The sequence below is a fragment of the Rhinatrema bivittatum genome, chromosome 13 (assembly GCF_901001135.1).
Source record: "Rhinatrema bivittatum chromosome 13, aRhiBiv1.1, whole genome shotgun sequence".
Taxonomy (NCBI): domain Eukaryota; kingdom Metazoa; phylum Chordata; class Amphibia; order Gymnophiona; family Rhinatrematidae; genus Rhinatrema; species Rhinatrema bivittatum.
In genome coordinates, this window is record NC_042627.1 from 81,047,784 (window position 1) to 81,067,627 (window position 19,844).

General features: G+C 47.6%; 1 protein-coding gene across 7 annotated transcripts in view; it reads right to left on the reverse strand.

The window, feature by feature from the left end:
* ITGA11 (integrin subunit alpha 11) overlaps positions 1-19,844 on the reverse strand; it is a 158,443-nt gene that overhangs the window by 64,819 nt on the left and 73,780 nt on the right. For all 7 annotated transcript variants that reach the window (XR_003852403.1, XM_029575155.1, XM_029575153.1 and 4 more), the window contains 2 exons: positions 12,506-12,654; positions 9,648-9,788 (listed from right to left, as the gene is read on the reverse strand). Coding sequence is in view for 6 of the 7 variants with exons in the window: in XM_029575155.1 (XP_029431015.1) it covers positions 9,648-9,788; positions 12,506-12,654 (290 nt within the window). In the remaining variant the exon portion in view is untranslated. The remainder of the gene's footprint in view (positions 1-9,647; positions 9,789-12,505; positions 12,655-19,844) is intronic.

The following is a 19,844-nucleotide window of genomic DNA, read 5'->3' on the forward strand; positions in this document are numbered from 1 at the left end:
AAACTGGTCACTTTAATACAGGATTGGTGATTCACAGAGACAGAAACCCATTGAAGATTACCAAGCTGGGGTCCTGAATCTCCCTCTGGGACCACACCCAGCTCCTCCAATGTATTTTTAACAACAAAAACAAGAAAATACATCCAAGTTTACATTCTTTACTGAATTCATTATAGGTAAAAGGAGGCAGATGAACACAAATGTAAACCTAATTCTCAATGTTACCAAAAGAATAGGGTCAGATTCTCTTACACATACACACTGCCTAATTACAGGACACTAACGACAGAAGCAGTGCAAGATTGACACACCCACACACTGCCCCTCCACAGGATAGGTACAGCAAAGAGAGCAGCAGTGCAAGCTTCCTTTACCCATACACACACACACACTCACACAGACTGCCCCTCCACAGGATAGGTACAGCATAGAGAGCAGCAGTGCAAGCTTCCTTTACCCATACACACACACACACTCACACAGACTGCCCCTCCACAGGATAGGTACAGCATAGAGAGCAGCAGTGCAAGCTTCCTTTACCCATACACACACACACACACTCACACAGACTGCCCCTCCACAGGATAGGTACAGCAAAGAGAGCAGCAGTGCAAGCTTCCTTTACCCATACACACACACACACTCACACAGACTGCCCCTCCACAGGATAGGTACAGCAAAGAGAGCAGCAGTGCAAGCTTCCTTTACCCATACACACACACACACACACACACTCACACACTGCCCCTCCACAGGATAGGTACAGCAAAGAGAGCAGCAGTGCAAGCTTCCTTTACCCATACACACACACACACACACACACTCACACAGACTGCCCCTCCACAGGATAGGTACAGCAAAGAGAGCAGCAGTGCAAGCTTCCTTTACCCATACACACACACACACACTCACACACTGCCCCTCCACAGGATAGGTACAGCAAAGAGAGCAGCAGTGCAAGCTTCCTTTACCCATACACACACACACACACTCACACAGACTGCCCCTCCACAGGATAGGTACAGCAAAGAGAGCAGCAGTGCAAGCTTCCTTTACCCATACACACACACACACACTCACACACTGCCCCTCCACAGGATAGGTACAGCAAAGAGAGCAGCAGTGCAAGCTTCCTTTACCCATACACACACACACTCACACACACACTCACACACCCCTCTCCAGGCAGAAGCAGTGCAAACTCCACAGACACGCAGAGGGTCAATATTCAAAGTGGCTTTAAATGGCATAAATCTAGCTAGTTAAAAATTCCCCCTCCCTGTCCACTGTGTACAGAGATTTAGATGGAGAAAAAAAAAAGAGGCTGGGTCATATTGTGCCAAGTGGGTTTTTCAAATGTAGCCAGTATTAGTGCAATATTCATCACTAACTGGCCACATCTGACTGCTAAGGGCCCGATTCATGTTGAAAAGCCTGGTGAATCAGGCCCTAGGTGCAGTTAGATTTAAATGGATATTAAAATCAGAACGATGTAAACTGTTCTGATGGCGAAACCGATTGACGGTATACAAAACACGAGAAAGAAATAAAACAAAACAAATATTCAGCTCTAACTTTAACCAGTTAACTTCAGTTGAGAATCCGTACAAAGTTAACCACTCCACAGCTCTTTGAAAGCCCCCGGGCAGAACAGGTTCAATGCTCTAGAGACCCAGGCACTGGAGCTCACCAAGAATAAATCCAAGAGTCACATCACTCAATTTTCATGAATTTTCCGAGCATTGTCTGCCTGCCACACTTCATCATGGCAATAACGAGAGCCAGAATCTGCCGGCCACTGCTGCCAAGATTCATGAAAAGCAGAGCAGGAGAACTGCAGGTTTCATCAGAGTGGAAACTATATATTACTGTGTGCTTAAGAAATGGTAAATTACAGCCTTGTGAATGAAATGTATGGCCAGGGCGACCCGCCATCTCATCTCCCTGAAGAAGGATGCAAGAGGGTGAAAGGGGTAGACTGAGGACAGGAATGGAGAATATCATAAAACTCTTCATCACACCATGGGGAGACCACATCTAGAGGGCAGTGGACAATTCTGGTTGTCACATCTCAAAAAAAAAAAAGATATAGCGGAAACGAAAAGTAGAGAGAAGGGCGACCAAATTGATAAAGGGAATAGAGTAGTTACTCTATGAGGAAAGGCTAAAGAGGTGAGGTCTCTTCAGCTTGGAGAAGGGATGGCTGAGAGGAAATATGATAGAGGTCTATAAAATAATGAATGGAATGGAACGCGTAAATGCAAATTGGTTGTTTACTCTTTCAAAAAAACTCCAAAGACTAGGGGACAAACCATGAAGTTACTAAGTAGCACATTTATGTTCAAACATTTTTATTGGGTTTTGCAATTCAATAATAAACAGACAGTACAAGAGAGAGTGGACTCATATCTCTCCCTCTACCAACAGACCCAACAACAGGGCGATAATTCTCCTCCCACAGCACCCCCCCCCCCCCCTTTTATGTGCCGTAAACATGAATAATACTGGTTAAAGAAAGGCAGTCAGACGAAGACTCCACACGAGGGAGCCCGTGGGCCCTCAATCGAAGCTATCAATCATTCAAAAACAAACTCCGTACGCGATGTGACAAAGTCTGAAGATATAAAGTCCAGATGGAAGTGAACCGGCGCCGGCGGCTAGGCGATCCTCGTGCCACCATGCTTTCCATGGTCATCATGCTATGCAGTTGATTTCTCCAGGTCCAAAATGATGGAACATCCGAAGACCTCCAAACGAGAAGAATCGTTTTCTTTCCCACCAAACTCACCTTCTGGAACAACTGACAAGAGCCAGGATCCCTGACACGAAGTGGAGAGATGCACCCGAATAAAAACCACAAAGGGGAGACGGGCAATGCCACATCGAGCAAATCCATTAAATAGGTCGCTACCTTGCGCCAGAAGCCAAGTACGCCCGGACAAGTCCAAAACATGTGGGACAACGTACCCACCCGTCCAGGGCAATGGACACAAAACGGCGTAATGGCCACTGACAGTTGGTGCGCCCTTTGAGGGGAGATAAACGCACGGGTCAAAAATTTGTATTGCATCTCCCTGTAGTACATATTGGTAGAGATCCTGGCTATTCGCCCAAAACAGACATGCAAAATGAAACTGGTAATAAGAAACTCGCCATCTTTATTCCAACGATCAACGAGAGAGGAGCACACCTCTACCTGGGTACGTTTTTGTAATATCTTATAATACTGAGACAAAGACGGGGTCTTAGCAGCCCCAAATTGGAACACCTCATCTAGGGCTTGGTACCTTGTGATATCCTTGGCCTCCGGTGGCAGGGACTTGAGATAGTGGAGGATTTGCAAGTAGGGAAATGTGTGTTTGGAGTGGAAACCGTAAAGTTGTTGAAAGTCATTAAACTGCATTAATACCCCCTCCGCGGTCCACATATGACCCAAATATTCCACCCCCCGAGCCTCCCAATCCCGGAACATAACCGATTGCGTGCCTGGTTGGAATTCAGCGTTCCCCCGAATAGGTAGCAAGTGAGCACACACAGTTGGGGCGTGCATGAGTTTTACAAAACGTTTCCAGGATTGCCGTATGGGCCAGGTAAATGCCGAATGTAAGGTAGACCAAGGGAGATCGCTTACTTTGCCCTGTAGGGCATAAGAGGGAGCCAACGGATATAAAAGGGTCCGCTCCAGCGAAAGCGGGGCATAATGCGAGGAGCCCTGTAACCAATTGCGAATAAGCCGCATATTGCAGGCAAGGTTATAATTGGCAAGGTTAGGGACCCCCAGACCACCCCCTCTCCACGAATTTTGTAACCAGCGAAGAGGTAATCTAGACCGTCCCCCACTCCACAGAAATCTCCGCAACTCCCCCTCTACCCGAGCTAAGTCCCGTCGTCGTAATAAGAGCGGGAGGTTCTGCAGTAGGTAAAGCCATTTAGGGAGCAGGGTCATCTTAAAAAGCGCCACCCGCCCCGTCAATGAGAGAGGGAGTGCCTTCCAGGTCTGGAGAGTGTGTTGGGTTTGTCGGAGCAATCGTGGAACATTAACCTGGTAAACCAACTCCGGGTCCGAGGGTATATAAACTCCCAGGTATCGAATACTATCTCCCGCCCACTGGAGTGGAAAATGTCCCTCCCAGTTAGCCTGCAGTCCAGGTGGATAAGCCAGTGCATATGACTTAGTCTCATTTAGCTGGAAACCCGAAAAGGTCCCAAAAGTCCCAATTAATCGCAACAATGGTGGCAATGACAAGGCTGGTTTGGTGATAAGTAGGAGCAGGTCGTCCGCAAACGCCACGGATTTAAAGAACCCGGATTCCATGTAAATACCACGGATCTCCTGGGTACTTCCAATTGCATGTAACAAAGGTTCCAATTGCAATAGGAAGAGAAGGGGGGAGAGAGGGCACCCCTGCCTCGTACCCCGTGCCTCTACAAATTCCTCCGACTGTGAGCCATTGGCCACTATACAAGCCCGGGGGTCAGTATAAAGAAGTTGTATGGCTTGTAGGAAAAACCCATCGAAACCCATACGTTGTAATACAGTGAATAGGTAACTCCACTCCACTCTATCGAACGCCTTTGCGGCGTCAAAACTAATAGCGAGATAAGGGAGTGACAGACCTAAGTAGCACATTTAAAACAAATCAGAGAAAATATTTTTCACAATGCACAATTAAGTTCTGAAATTCATTGCTGGAGGATACAGAAGTTAGTGTAGCTGGGTTTGATAAAGGTTTGGACAAGTTCCAGGAGGAAAAGTTCATAAACAGTTCTTAACCAAGTAGATTTGGGGAAAAGCATTGCTTATCCCTGGGTGTAAGCAGCATGGAATCTATTTGGAATCCTGCCAGATACTTATGACCTGGAAACAGGATGCGGGGCTTGATGGACCCTTGGGGTCTTACCCAGTATGACTGTTCTTATTCTAATCTAAAGAAGTATTTATGTACAGGTAGGCTGGTGGATGCATGGAACAGCCTCTGAGTGGAGGGGGTGGAGACGCACAGTATCTGAATTCAGGAAAGCATGGGACAGGCACAGGGGATCTCAGGGAGTGGTAGGGATTGTAAAACTGAATAGTTGGTGTGGATGGGTAGGTTAGACAGGCTCTATGGTCTTTTTCTGCTATTATGCTTCTTTGTTACCCCACACACACACACACCACCACCACCATCATCGGTGCTAACCGCTGTCCATCCTGCTCAGACAGCCGCTCTCTCCAGGTGCTGACAACTCTCTGTTCTACCCAGGGAGCTGCTCTCTACCCAACATGTCACCATCTCGTCACTCCCTCTCCCCTCCACCACCTTGAATGTGCTCCAACGTACTGAATACCAAGCTGAGAGTAAGTTACAGTGGGGTCCTCATGACGTGACCTTCTGCACATGGAAGGCATACATTTCAAACTTATTGGAAGAAAGGTTAGTTTGATAATGCTCTTTTATAGTTGTTTTTTCTGATTTCTTTATCTTATCATAGTCTCCCTTTCTAAAGTTAAATATTACTGCTGTAGGCTACGAACCAGGGAAACCAGAGTTCAAATCCCACTACTGCTCCTTGTGACCTTGGGAAAGTCACTTTACCCTCTATTGCCTCACGTACAAACTTAAGATTGTGAGCCTTCTGAGGATAGTGAAATAGCTCCAGTACCTGCATGTAATCTGCTTTGAAGTGCTGAAAAGCGTAATATAAAAATCAGTATCCACACTCCAGTGATTATGATAAATATAACTGCATTATGATCACTATTGCCAAGTAGATCCAGCCCCTTTGCCCCTTGTACCAGGTCCTGTGTTCCACTAAGAACTAGATGTAAAGTAGTTTCCTCCTATCATTGTTTCCATGAAGCAGTTACTCATAGCATCTAAGAACTATCACCCTAGCATGTCCTGATGTAACATTTACCAAATCAATATTGGGATAATTGAAATCTCCCATTAGTATTGTGTTGCCTGTTTAATCTCTGCTGGCATTTTACAGTTTGTTTGCTCATCCTGGCCAGGCAGGCAGTAGCACACCCCCACTACTGTACTCTTCACTGCTACACTTGTAATTTCTATCCACAGTTTGTTTCTTGCAGAACATTTATCCTGCTTGACTCTACGACATTCTTTACAAATAATGCCATCATTCCACCAGTTTGATCTGTCCTGTCATGTCAGTGTAATTTGTACTCTGATCATCCTCCTTCCTCCTGGTCTCCGAGATGCTATTATGTCTACATCGTCATATAGTGCCATACATTCTAACTAACCAATCTTACTTTTCAGGCTTCTGGCATATGTTTTTCATTTGCATTTTTCTTTGTATTTACAACCTGCTTATCCAGAGACGACCCAGGCACTTTGTAGTCATTCATATCTGTGTGCTCTTTATTTAAATCCACCTGGGTTTCTTCACCCTTTAGCATAGCCTCTCTATTGGGATATTCTAACTTCCCTGTTTTGCTAAATATCCTTTATTTATTTGTAGAAATTTACAACCCACAGGTTCAAATAGCTGTGGGGTACAACATAATATCCATAATTATACAAAAATACTTAATCAAACTAAAGTATGTTTTCTGTTAGCTTTGTTAATGACCAAAAATAGGACTAAAATTAGTCATTTACTAAAATCAGGGTTAATTACACATTGATCTAAGTCCCTTAATGTCTCTTATTATGAAGAAAATGTATTTATCAGAAAGTGAGAGTGAGGCAGGAGGGAATCAAACACCATTTATTACTTATCTGGGAATCAGCTCTCATATCTTCTCAGAGCAAAGCACACAGAATTAATTTCCCAGCATACCAAGATACACTTAATAAACTTAAATTATCAAACTACTTTCCCAGCACACAATACTCATACACAGTAATAGCCAGTGGCATAGCCAGAACTGATTTATTGGGTGGGCACAAGGTTAACATGGGTGGGCTGTATGCATGCAGGGCTGAGACTTACTCTTTGTACTCTTATTAATAAATAATGCCATATATTGCACCCTACAAAGGCTTTCTAAGTAGTTTGCAACAGCCATTATGCATCATGCATGAAACTCTAAAATATTTTACCTCAATTATTTCAAGCACTTACCAGCATTAAAAATTCCTTATTAATCTGTATTAATTTATTTTATATTATTGCAGTTTATAAATGCACAAGTATATCATGTAAAAAGCAAAGACAAACAATCAGATCCAATAAATCATGTAAAACAAAAATTAATGTATTCTTTCATGAATCCACTTTGCAGAAAGCCAGAAATCATCATATCTACAATAAAATATCATTAATCATCAGAACAGGTGCAGAGCAGAACTAGAACAATTCACATTACAACTAACATGAAAAAAATAATGCAAATTCTGGTGTCACATCAGCCAAAAATATCCCTCCACTGCTATTTTGTAAAGTTAACACAAACTCCTGCATAGAAAGCGACATCTTGAACCTTGCCATACCCCACAGTCACAGTACTGACTCTCAGGATTCAAATAACAGCAGCTTTATGAAAAAGCAGCAATGCAAATACTGCACCAGGCCCTAGAACATTCATACACCACCTACTGGGAATAACAGAACAAGCTAGAGTACCTCAGAGAAACTGCACGCTAGCAGAAATACTGCCCTTCAGTCACACACACACAGGCAAAACAGAGACCGACCGTTACCTAATATAGAAATGAGACTACAAATTAGAAACAGAAGCATGCAGACACAACCAAAATAGAAAGCCTGAGAAACCAGACTCTGAAGAAAGAGCAAAATACAAAAATATAAGAAATGCACATTCCCAAAGCTGGCAGATTCACATTGCTAAAATTTCAAAATAATTCTTTTCTTTTTACCTTTGTTGTCTGATTTTTGCATTTTTCTAATCAGTTGGTCCTGGTCTATTTTTCACATTTTTCCCTTGTCGTTCATTTCCTAATTCCTTTTTAGTGTCTCTCTTCTCCTTCCCTTTCTCCCTCACACTCACACACATGCTTTCTCTCAGACTCCCTCACACACACAAGCTCTTACTCTCATATGATCTGCCCCCCCCCCCCCCGCACACAAGCTCACATTCTTTACACACACACACACACACACACACACACTCACTCTCTCACTTCCCCACCCCAGCTCCCATTCTTATGCACACACAGACCCACACCCAGGCACCCATTCTAACCCACACATACACAAATTCAAGCTCCTGTTCTCACCCACCCACACATACAGGCTCTCATACAGACACACACATACAGGCTCACACATACAGACTCTCACACATCAGGCTCTCACACAGACACACACACATGCACACACATCAGGCTCTCACTCATTCACACATACATACAAGCCGACACACATCATGATCTCCTGTTATCATCGGGCTGTGGTGAGATGAGCTCCACCACAGCCCCCAGGGCCTGCTGCTATCTTCAGGCCGTATGGCCCATCGATCTTCCTGCTTAGGGGAGGGAGGGAGCAGAAGCTGTGCGCGGGTGTGCACAGGAAGATTGGTGGGCAGCAGGGGAGGCATCAGGCTGCGGGCTGGTTAGGCTCCCCATGCACACCTGGTCATGCAGCTCCAGCTCTCCTCTCCGCCACCACGGGGATGGAATCCCGCTAAGGCATTGCTCTAACAGGCCTCTTCCGGTTGGGTGGGAGACTGCCCACCCAGGCCCGTCTGTGGCTACGTCCTAAGTAAGCCAATGCTGACGAGTCCTGCTCAGTCACCAACAGATGCGGCTTCCGCTATTACGCTCCCTCAGAATTACTCTGTTCTTCTGTGTTTCTAAGTCAATTACTTTACATTTCAAAACAAAATCTTCTGAATGATTCTCTCTGCAAGTAGTTTAAAAAAAGAGACTCTCAGCTAATGTTATGACTCAGGGTGAGTGGACCCTTGGGGCTGTCTCAGCTCTGCTTAGGCTCCAATAGACAGCAGCAGACCAGTGGGAAGGAGCAAATCCAGAACGTCAAAAGGCAGGGACAGGCAGGGGTCAGTGCTGACAGCAGACAGAGAGAGGTCAGGAACACTGGACCACTGAGGCAGCAGCAAGACAAGACAGGAACGCCACTGAAAAGCAGAACCAGGAACCACAATGGCACAGGAGCAAGGGATAGGGACACTCACTAAAGGAACTGAGCCTCCTTTAATTTCAGAGAAGCAGTCTGCGCCACCGAGAGTGCAGTGATGCTGCATGCCCTTAGTCTAGACCCGAAGCAGAACGCTGAGAGCCCTGCTGCGACATCACTGCAGAGGACACGGCACCACGCCGGACCCAGGGCTTCAAGGTACAGGATGGCGATTAGGTTGTAGCAGCCCGAGGTCAGCAGCACAATACAGCAAATCTCCCTTTCTGTCTCTAATAATTTTTGCAGTTAACACCTTTTCAAATCATACACCACTGACTACTTGTCCAGGAATCAGCTCTCACACTTTCAAAGCAAATCACAGAGAATTAAACTACTTTTCCAGCACACAAAGATACACTACACACAGGACTAATTCCCAACATACAATATTCAGACACAGTAATAGCTCAACCTTTAAACAATGCTTTTATAAGATTTAACTTTCTACATCAAATCCTGCTCAGCCACCAACAAATGCAGCTTCTGCTGTCAGCACTCCCTCAGTGCAGGGGCTTCTCAGTACTATCCCCAAGAGTTACCTCTCTTAGAAGGAAGACGTAGACTTTGCCCCGTTCTCGACCTTCGGTGAAGTACATGGGAGCAGCAACCAGTAGGACGTCAGTGATTCCATCGCCATTCACATCCACGGAGTCTATGGCACCACCATAATAGGAGCCGATCTGAAAGGGAAGGCAGAGAGAAGAGCTGGAAGTGTAAAGGTCAAACTTCTTAAGGGGACTGAGCAAGGAGAGCCGGGGACTAGAACCAAGACACAGAGAGATAAAGTTTCTCACCCAGAACATAAGAACATGCCATACTGGGTCAGACCAAGGGTCCATCAAGTCCAGCATCCTGTTTCCAACAGAGGTCAATCCAGGCCATAAGAACCTGGCAAGTACCCAAACACTAAGTCACACACAGAGCCAGTAACAGAGCCGGGGATTAGAACCAAGTCACAGAGAGATAACGTCTCTCACCCAGAGTCACACACAGAGTCAGTAACAGAGCCGGGGATTAGAACCAAGACATAGAGAGATAACGTCTCTCACCCAGAGTCACACAGAGAGAGTCAGTAACAGAGCCAGGATTTTGAACAGACTCACAGTGACAGAAAGTGACTTGCCTAAGATCACAGAGTCGGTTAGACTGTTGGATGATGAAGGAGTTAAAGGGGCACTAAGAGAAGATAAGGCCATTACTGAAAGATTAAACAATTTCTTTGCTTCAGTGTTTACTGAAGAGGATGTTGGGGAGGTACCCATAATGGAGAAGGTTTTCATGGGTAATGATTCAGATGATTCAGATCAACTGAACCAAATCACGGTGAACCTAGAAGATGTGGTAGGCCTGATTGACAAACTGAAGAGTAGTAAATCACCTGGACCGGATGGTATACACCCCAGAGTTCTGAAGGAACTAAAAAATGAAATTTCAGACCTATTAGTAAAAATTTGTAACCTATCATTAAAATCATCCATTGTACCTGAAGATTGGAAGATGGCCAATGTAACCCCAATATTTAAAAAAGGGCTCCAGGGGGCGATCCAGGAAACTACAGACCGGTTAGCCTGACTTCAGTGCCAGGAAAAATCATGAAAACTGTTTTAAAGAATAAAATCACAAAACATTTAGTTGGGACAGAGCCAATAATCATTTACCCAAGGGAATTTTTGCCTCACAAATCTCCTACATTTGTTTGAAGGGGGTTAATAAACATGTGGATAAAGGTGAACCGGTAGATGTAGTGTATTTGGATTTTCAGAAGGCGTTTGACAAAGTTCCTCATGAGAGGCTTCTAGGAAAAGTAAAAAGTCATGGGATAGGTGGTGATGTCCTTTCGTGGATTGCAAACTGGTTAAAAGACAGGAATCAGAGAGTAGGATTAAATGGTCAGTTTTCTCAGTGGAAAAGGGTAAACAGTGGAGTGCCTCAGGGATCTGTACTTGGACTGGTGCTTTTCAATATATAAATGATCTGGAAAGGAATACGACAAGTGAGGTGATCACATTTCCTGAAGACACAAAATTATTCAGAGTAGTTAAATCACAAGCAGATTGTGATAAATTGCAGGAAGACCTTGCAAGACTGGAAGACTGGGCATCCAAATGGCAGATGAAATTTAACGAGGACAAGTGCAAGGTGATGCATATAGGGAAAAATAACCCTTGCTGTAGTTACACAATGTTAGGTTCTATCTTAGGAGGAGCTACCACCCAGGAAAAAGATCTAGGCATCATAGTGGATAACACATTGAAATAGTCGGCTCAGTGTGCTGCGGCAGTCAAAAAAGCAAATAGAATGTTAGGAATTATTAGGAAGGGAATGGTGAATTAAACGGAAAATGTCATAATGTCTCTATATCGCTCCATGGTGAGACCGCACCTTGAGTGCTGTGTGCAGTTCTGGTCACCACATCTCAAAAAAGATATAGCTGCACTGGAGAAAGTGCAGAGAAGAGCGACCAAAATGATAAGGGACATGGAATGACTGCCCTATGAGGAAAGGCTAAAGAGGTTAGGGCTGTTCAGTTTGGAGAAGAGACGACTGAGGGGGGGATATGACAGAGGTCTACAAAATCATGAAAGGACTTGAACAAGTTAATGTAAATTGGTTATTTACTCTCTCAGATAATAGAAGGCACTCTATGAAGTTAGCAGGTAGCACATTTAAAACAAATCAAAGAAAATTCTTTTTCACTCAGCGCATATTTAATCTCTGGAATTCATTGCAGAGGACGTGGTTATGGCACGTGTAACTGGGTTTAAAAAAGGTTTGGATAAGTTCCTAGAGGAAAAATCCATAAACTGCTATTAATTAATAAGCAATAGTAGCTTGAGATTTATTTAATGTTTGGGTACTTGCCAGGTCCTTGTGACGTGGACTGGCCACTGTTGGAAACAGAATACTGGGCTTGATGGACCCTTGGTCTGACCCAATATGGCAGGTTCTTATGTTCGTATCCTCTCACCCTCCCCTTCTCTTCTGCCCATCCCTCAGATCTCCTTCCTGTGCTAATACTTAAGATCCTTTTTCCTAACCCAATAAAAATATAAATTATTTAAAGACAAGTAAGGTTGGAAAATTACTTAATTTGTACAATATGAAAATGGAAATGTTTTGCCAATGTGCTTCAGAATTTACCAGTTTTTGGCACAGAATCTATGCCTGAGCAGCCGAACACCTCCTGCTCCCTATTGTCTGACCTTTCCCAGCCGGGGAGGGGGGGGGGGGGTAACAGCAGCAACAGTGGCAAACCCTGAGATCCGTCTCTGATGTGACAGAATACAGCCCTAATGCAAGCCTGCATATTCGGTGCCTTCCAAATTTGGCACCCTAGGCAGTTGCCTGTGCGTCCATCCAGATTAGAAGAGGGAAGTGGATGGTCATTCTGCTTTACCTGCTCTCCTTTCAAGGACTGGTGAATCGTCAGGTTCTCATTGTTATGCATCGTGAAAATCACCACCTTCCCCGTGTGGTTGAACCTGGGAGCTCCTGCCACATAAATCCGGCCAAACTTTGCTGACATGACTGAGGTGACAGTGTAACCTGGAAAACACAAACAGCATTATTACAGGAACACGCAGCCCTGCCTTTTCATAATTGGCCTTGGGACAAGCTTTAGGAAAAGGTGAAATATCCTGAGGTAGATATTCAGCCGCTATCTGGCTGAGAAAGTTAGGTACTTGCCAGGTTCTTATGGCCTGGATTGGCCTCTGTTGGAAACAGGATGCTGGGCTTGATGGACCCTTGGTCTGACCCAGTGTGGCAGGTTCTTATAAACATATCTGGCTAACTAAGGGGGTCATTTTCTAAAGGGATCGCGTGCGATAGCTAGATCGGGGCGGAATCCGCACTGGAAGGGGAGGGGTCGGGGCGGAGTCTGCACCGGAAGGGGAGGAGTCGGGGCAGAGTCCACACCAGAAGGGGAGGAGTCGGGGCAGAGTCCGCGACAACTTCGCTGACGGTGAAAGATAAGACTCCTTATCGCCGCCGGTAGCGCGCCCAATAGCGCCACCTTTCACGGTGGCGCTACTGGGTGCGAAAGCCAGCAGTGATAACACTGCAGGTGGTGCGATCGCTGCCGGCTTTCGCAGGCCCGCCCCCCGCTTCGCCCCTCCCCCCGTTCCTGCCGGATTCTCTAAGGTCTGCGACCTTAGAAAATCCAGGCCTAAGTCAGGATATTCAGTGGCACGGCTGCAGCACTTTCTAAAAGTTCAACAGCAGTCTAACTTATGCGGATGCAGCTGAATATTGGCACTTATGTGGCTTAGTCAGATCAATGGCCATGCACCGGAACGCCCCCATCCAGCCCAGCACTTAGCCGGTTAACTATTTACCTGTTTAAATAGTTATCTGGCTAAGTGGCAGCTGCTAAATGTTCAATAACAGGATTAGTCCAAACTTATCCAGTTAAGTGGTGCTGAATATCAACCTCCAAATGCCTGTTTATAAATGAAGAGACCGTGACAGGAGCACCCGCCCCGTTTGTCTGCTGGGCAGATCTGCGACAGGGACACTTGGCCTTCTGACACCCTCCTTGCAAGTCTGTGAGAGGGACCCTCGGCCCTGGGGTCTCCCGGCAGATCAGTAAAGGAATCCGAAACCTGATGGAGTATAATGAGATTTCCATTTTGGGCAGAGTGAACATTCCTTCTGAGAGCTTCTGTGCCTTTGTAAACAGCCTTGGCAGACAATCTGCTTCTGATTAGGCTCAGGCTCACGTCTGGAGGGACTTTCAAAGCAAGATTTCTGAAAAGAAAGTCATTTCAGTTCTAACGGGGCAGCCTGAAGTGACCCCGAGCTCTGAAGCGGTTCTTGTCCGGTTGTAAATATGTAAAAGAGCAAAGGCTGAACCTTCAGAGCCTACGAAGCCTGAGCCATGGAAGGAGGCTCCACATCTAGCGGCTGCCAGCAGCGAGTTTCCACCTGCCCCATGCTCAGAGCTGCTGTCCTGTCGAGGGGTTTATGCGTTCCATCACATAAAATGTAGGAAAGGATTACGTAAAAGGGATCGATGTCCGTCTGTCTGTCCATAGGCACAATAACACCGCATCTCCACAGCTTTGTAGGGGGAAGAAGAACCCATTGCTTCCCCCAAAGAAGGGTCGAGACCCCAAAGGGCACCTGGGGCCACTGCAAGGCTCACAGACCCCACGCTGCCACCATGGGGAGGGCTGGAGAGAGGGGGCCAGTGCTCCTCTCTCCTCACCCAAGAGCAGCCTGCCCTCACTTCTCACCTCCTGACATCCACCTTTGGCCCAGGCTCACAATGAAAATGTTGCCACGGATCCTGACCAAGGAAGGGAGGGATCAGATGCAAGAAAGGCGCAGGGGGTGAGAGGTGATCAGCTTGGGGGGACAGGGAAGGGATAACAGAAGATCAAAATGGCTTGGGAAGGAGGATGCGCAAAGGGCTGGAGGGGGTGAGCTGAGCTGGGGAATGTAAGAGAAGGTCCTCTGGAGGGAATGGAGGCTGAGGGAGGAGATCAGCTGGGGATTGCTGGAGAGGGATCACACCCCTACTAATTTATTTTCATTGTCCTCAGGGGCCACGTTGGTTACAAGTATGGCAAGCCCTGTTCAATGGAAGAACCACCCTCATTGCTCTCTCTGGGAAACTGTTGGAAGCCGTTTGGACTGTTAGAATGTTGACCAGCGCTCCATTCCAAACTCCCCCCCCCCCTCATCCTTCCAGCACTTTCCACAGAGCAACACAGGCAGCGAGAAAGAGACCCAGGGAAATAACTGAAGCAACTGGCAAAGGGTCGCACAAACTCCCCCCCCCCATCCTTCCAGCACTTTCCACAGAGCAACACAGGCAGCGAGAAAGAGACACAGGGGAAATAACTGAAGCAACTGGCAAAGGGTCGCACAAACTCCCCCTCCCCATCCTTCCAGCACTTTCCACAGAGCAACACAGGCAGCGAGAAAGAGACACAGGGAAATAACTGAAGCAACTGGCAAAGGGTCGCACAAACTCCCCCCCCCCATCCTTCCAGCACTTTCCACAGAGCAACACAGGCAGCGAGAAAGAGACACAGGGAAATAACTGAAGCAACTGGCAAAGGGTTGCACAAACTCCCCCCCCCCCATCCTTCCAGCACTTTCCACAGAGCAACACAGGCAGCGAGAAAGAGACACAGGGAAATAACTGAAGCAACTGGCAAAGGGTCGCACAAACTCCCCCTCCCCATCCTTCCAGCACTTTCCACAGAGCAACACAGGCAGCGAGAAAGAGACACAGGGGAAATAACTGAAGCAACTGGCAAAGGGTCGCACAAACTCCCCCCCCCCCATCCTTCCAGCACTTTCCACAGAGCAACACAGGCAGCGAGAAAGAGACACAGGGAAATAACTGAAGCAACTGGCAAAGGGTCGCACAAACTCCCCCCCCCCCCCATCCTTCCAGCACTTTCCACAGAGCAACACAGGCAGCGAGAAAGAGACACAGGGGAAATAACTGAAGCAACTGGCAAAGGGTCGCACAAACCCCCCCCCCCCCATCCTTCCAGCACTTTCCACAGAGCAACACAGGCAGCGAGAAAGAGACACAGGGGAAATAACTGAAGCAACTGGCAAAGGGTCGCACAAACTCCCCCCCCCCCAATCCTTCCAACACTTTCCACAGAGCAACACAGGCAGCGAGAAAGAGACACAGGGAAATAACTGAAGCAACTGGCAAAGGGTCGCACAAACTCCCCCCCCCCACCCCCATCCTTCCAGCACTTTCCACAGAGCAACACAGGCAGCGAGAAAGAGACACAGGGAAATAACTGAAGCAACTGGCAAAGGGTCGCACAAACTCCCCCCCCCCCCCCATCCTTCCAGCACTTTCCACAGAGCAACACAGGCAGCGAGAAAGAGACACAGGGGAAATAACTGAAGCAACTGGCAAAGGGTCGCACAAACTCCCCCTCCCCATCCTTCCAGCACTTTCCACAGAGCAACACAGGCAGCGAGAAAGAGACACAGGGGAAATAACTGAAGCAACTGGCAAAGGGTCGCACAAACCCCCCCCCCCCCCCATCCTTCCAGCACTTTCCACAGAGCAACACAGGCAGCGAGAAAGAGACACAGGGGAAATAACTGAAGCAACTGGCAAAGGGTCGCACAAACTCCCCCCCCCCCCCCATCCTTCCAGCACTTTCCACAGAGCAACACAGGCAGCGAGAAAGAGACACAGGGGAAATAACTGAAGCAACTGGCAAAGGGTCGCACAAACTCCCCCCCCCCCCCCCAATCCTTCCAGCACTTTCCACAGAGCAACACAGGCAGCGAGAAAGAGACACAGGGAAATAACTGAAGCAACTGACAAAGGGTCGCACAAACTCCCCCCCCCATCCTTCCAGCACTTTCCACAGAGCAACACAGGCAGCGAGAAAGAGACACAGGGAAATAACTGAAGCAACTGGCAAAGGGTCGCACAAACTCCCCCCCCCCCCCCCATCCTTCCAGCACTTTCCACAGAGCAACACAGGCAGCGAGAAAGAGACACAGGGGAAATAACTGAAGCAACTGGCAAAGGGTCGCACAAACTCCCCCCCCCCCCCCCCCATCCTTCCAGCACTTTACACAGAGCAACACAGGCAGCGAGAAAGAGACACAGGGAAATAACTGAAGCAACTGGCAAAGGGTCGCACAAACTCCCCCCCCCCCCATCCTTCCAGCACTTTACACAGAGCAACACAGGCAGCGAGAAAGAGACACAGGGAAATAACTGAAGCAACTGGCAAAGGGTTGCACAAACTCCCCCCCCCCCCCCCCATCCTTCCAGCACTTTCCACAGAGCAACACAGGCAGCGAGAAAGAGACACAGGGGAAATAACTGAAGCAACTGGCAAAGGGTCGCACAATCTCTCCCCCCCCCCCATCCTTCCAGCACTTTCCACAGAGCAACACAGGCAGCGAGAAAGAGACACAGGGGAAATAACTGAAGCAACTGGCAAAGGGTCGCACAAACTCCCCCCCCCCCCATCCTTCCAGCACTTTCCACAGAGCAACACAGGCAGCGAGAAAGAGACACAGGGGAAATAACTGAAGCAACTGGCAAAGGGTCGCACAAACCCCCCCCCCCCCCCCATCCTTCCAGCACTTTCCACAGAGCAACACAGGCAGCGAGAAAGAGACACAGGGGAAATAACTGAAGCAACTGGCAAAGGGTCGCACAAACTCCCCCCCCCCCCATCCTTCCAGCACTTTCCACAGAGCAACACAGGCAGCGAGAAAGAGACACAGGGGAAATAACTGAAGCAACTGGCAAAGGGTCGCACAAACTCCCCCCCCCCCCATCCTTCCAGCACTTTCCACAGAGCAACACAGGCAGCGAGAAAGAGACACAGGGAAATAACTGAAGCAACTGGCAAAGGGTCGCACAAACTCCCCCCCTCCCCATCCTTCCAGCACTTTCCACAGAGCAACACAGGCAGCGAGAAAGAGACACAGGGGAAATAACTGAAGCAACTGGCAAAGGGTCGCACAAACTCCCCCTCCCCATCCTTCCAGCACTTTCCACAGAGCAACACAGGCAGCGAGAAAGAGACACAGGGGAAATAACTGAAGCAACTGGCAAAGGGTCGCACAAACAGGCCCATTCACACTGTACTGCTCCATCTGATTGGAGTTTTATTTCTGTTGTGATGTCTTATTATGTATGTTGTGTGCGTAAACCGCCTTGGGCCTAGGGGCAGGTGGTCTATAAATAATGTAAATAAATAAATAAACACGCACTCTCCACACCACACCCCCCCCCCCCCCCACCACACATACCTTCACATTCACATTCTCACACGCAACTAACTGTAATGTTTCAGCCGATCATGAGATGATCTCACAACCAACCGCACTTGTCCCCTGCTCCACTGAGGTCCCCGGACACTGCCCAAGACGCCCATGTGCCTGGAATGCCACCATCATGCCCCGTGTCCGTTGCCCCGTGCGCATGTTCTCCAGACTTCTAGGCCCTGTGGTGGGAACGCCCGGCCAGCACAACTCTGATGACGTCCGCATGCCTGGGAATTTAAACCCCAGCCACTCTCCACTCCTCCTGTGCTGCAGGATGAGTTGCTATTCTCTGTGCCCCTGCCTTGCCTCGTTGTCTCCTTGCCTTGACGTACCTTCTGCTACTTTGCCTGGTCCTACTGTGCCGAATCCCTCCACCTTGCCTGTGTCTTGTCTGGTCCATCTGCCTCTTGCCTGCCTCCTTGCTACGGACCTTGACCACCCTCCTGCCTGCCACCTGCACCTGAATCCTGCTTCTTTGCTGCCAGCCCTGACCACCGCTTGCTTCTGAACTCTCACTGACTGCCTTTTTAGGAGCCTCACCTAAGTCCCGCTGGCCCCAGGAAACCAAAGCCTGGTATAGGTGAAGCCCAGCTCCGGCCCCTGTAGGGTGTGTCCACCAGCTGGCAGCGTAGGCCTGGTAGGTTTGCCCATCAGGCTGCATCAACCATGCCACAGCCTAAGGGCTCTCTAACTGTGACACTATCACACACACACACACACAGTGTGCATATATATTTACATCCCCTCCCCCCCCCCCCACAGAGACAGGAAAAATTAATGACACAGATTATTAATTCACTGCCTCTCTACACATTCTCATACTTACACCTCACACCCGTCTTGCCCCATGTGCCCGCCCCCTTGGTCCAGACTGTGAATTACCCCTATGCTTGGGGTGGGATTACCACACGAGACATTATATTTACTAATATGATTTATCTTTGGGTTTGTACCTGAGTGGGGGATAAGACAGGGTCCCGATCATCCCAATACCTCAATTCTGTGCCCTTCCCACGCAACCTCTCACTTGTGGCACCACAGACCAGATAAAATCATCACACCAGAATGAAACAGTAATTAACCTTCTTACTAGTATTGTGTAAATAGACAGTAAATCCAACCAGATCATTAAATACAAAGAGTACAGTAGTGAAGCACAATATAAGCTTGCAGTTTGCTTACTCTATATCAAGCAATGCAAAATTAACACTGGGTGTGGCCTGTTAGCCAGGGCAATCAACACAATCAAAAATTGTCTTTACTCCTGAGTCCTCAGAAGGAGGGGGGGGGGAACAGATCCATACAAATGTCACCAATTTGTAAATGGGGTACCCTGTCCTAAACCCAAAATTGTGTGAAAAAAATCAGGAAAATGAAGAAGTTCCTCTTAATGTTGGAGCTGACTAAATGACAAACCAAATAGATGAGCACTGCAGTGTGTGGAAGGTCTCTCTCTCTCCTGGGGAGCTTCCCCAAATGGTTTACTTGGTACTAAACAGAAAGCAGGCCTGGTTTCAGTCTCTTACAGAAAGACTACGGTCCATCAGCTTCTCTTTCCCTGCCCTATCTCGTGTGGCCGTAGCAATGGTTTATGCTTGACTTCGGCTGAAAGGCTGAAGCAGTTGAGATGAGATACTGAATTTGTGAGAAAGGGCAAGGAAACCTTCTCCCTCCTCTGCTGAAAATCTCTCTGTGCAAAGTTTAGATTACTTAACTCAGGAGAGTGATCCAGCCATCTGCTCCTAGGCCTGGACATCTCTCAGTCTCTTAGCTCCTGGCTCCTCTGTCTCTTGTTGGGATTTTACATGTTGCTCAGCTATGAAGCAAGAACAGCTGTCTGTCTCTATATTTCCTCAGAGCACAGATTTCCTTCTCTCCCTCTTGATAGTTAGCTCTTCAAGAGAGAAACTGATTGCAGGGCTACCAGATGCACTCCTCTCTTCCAGGCTCCTGGC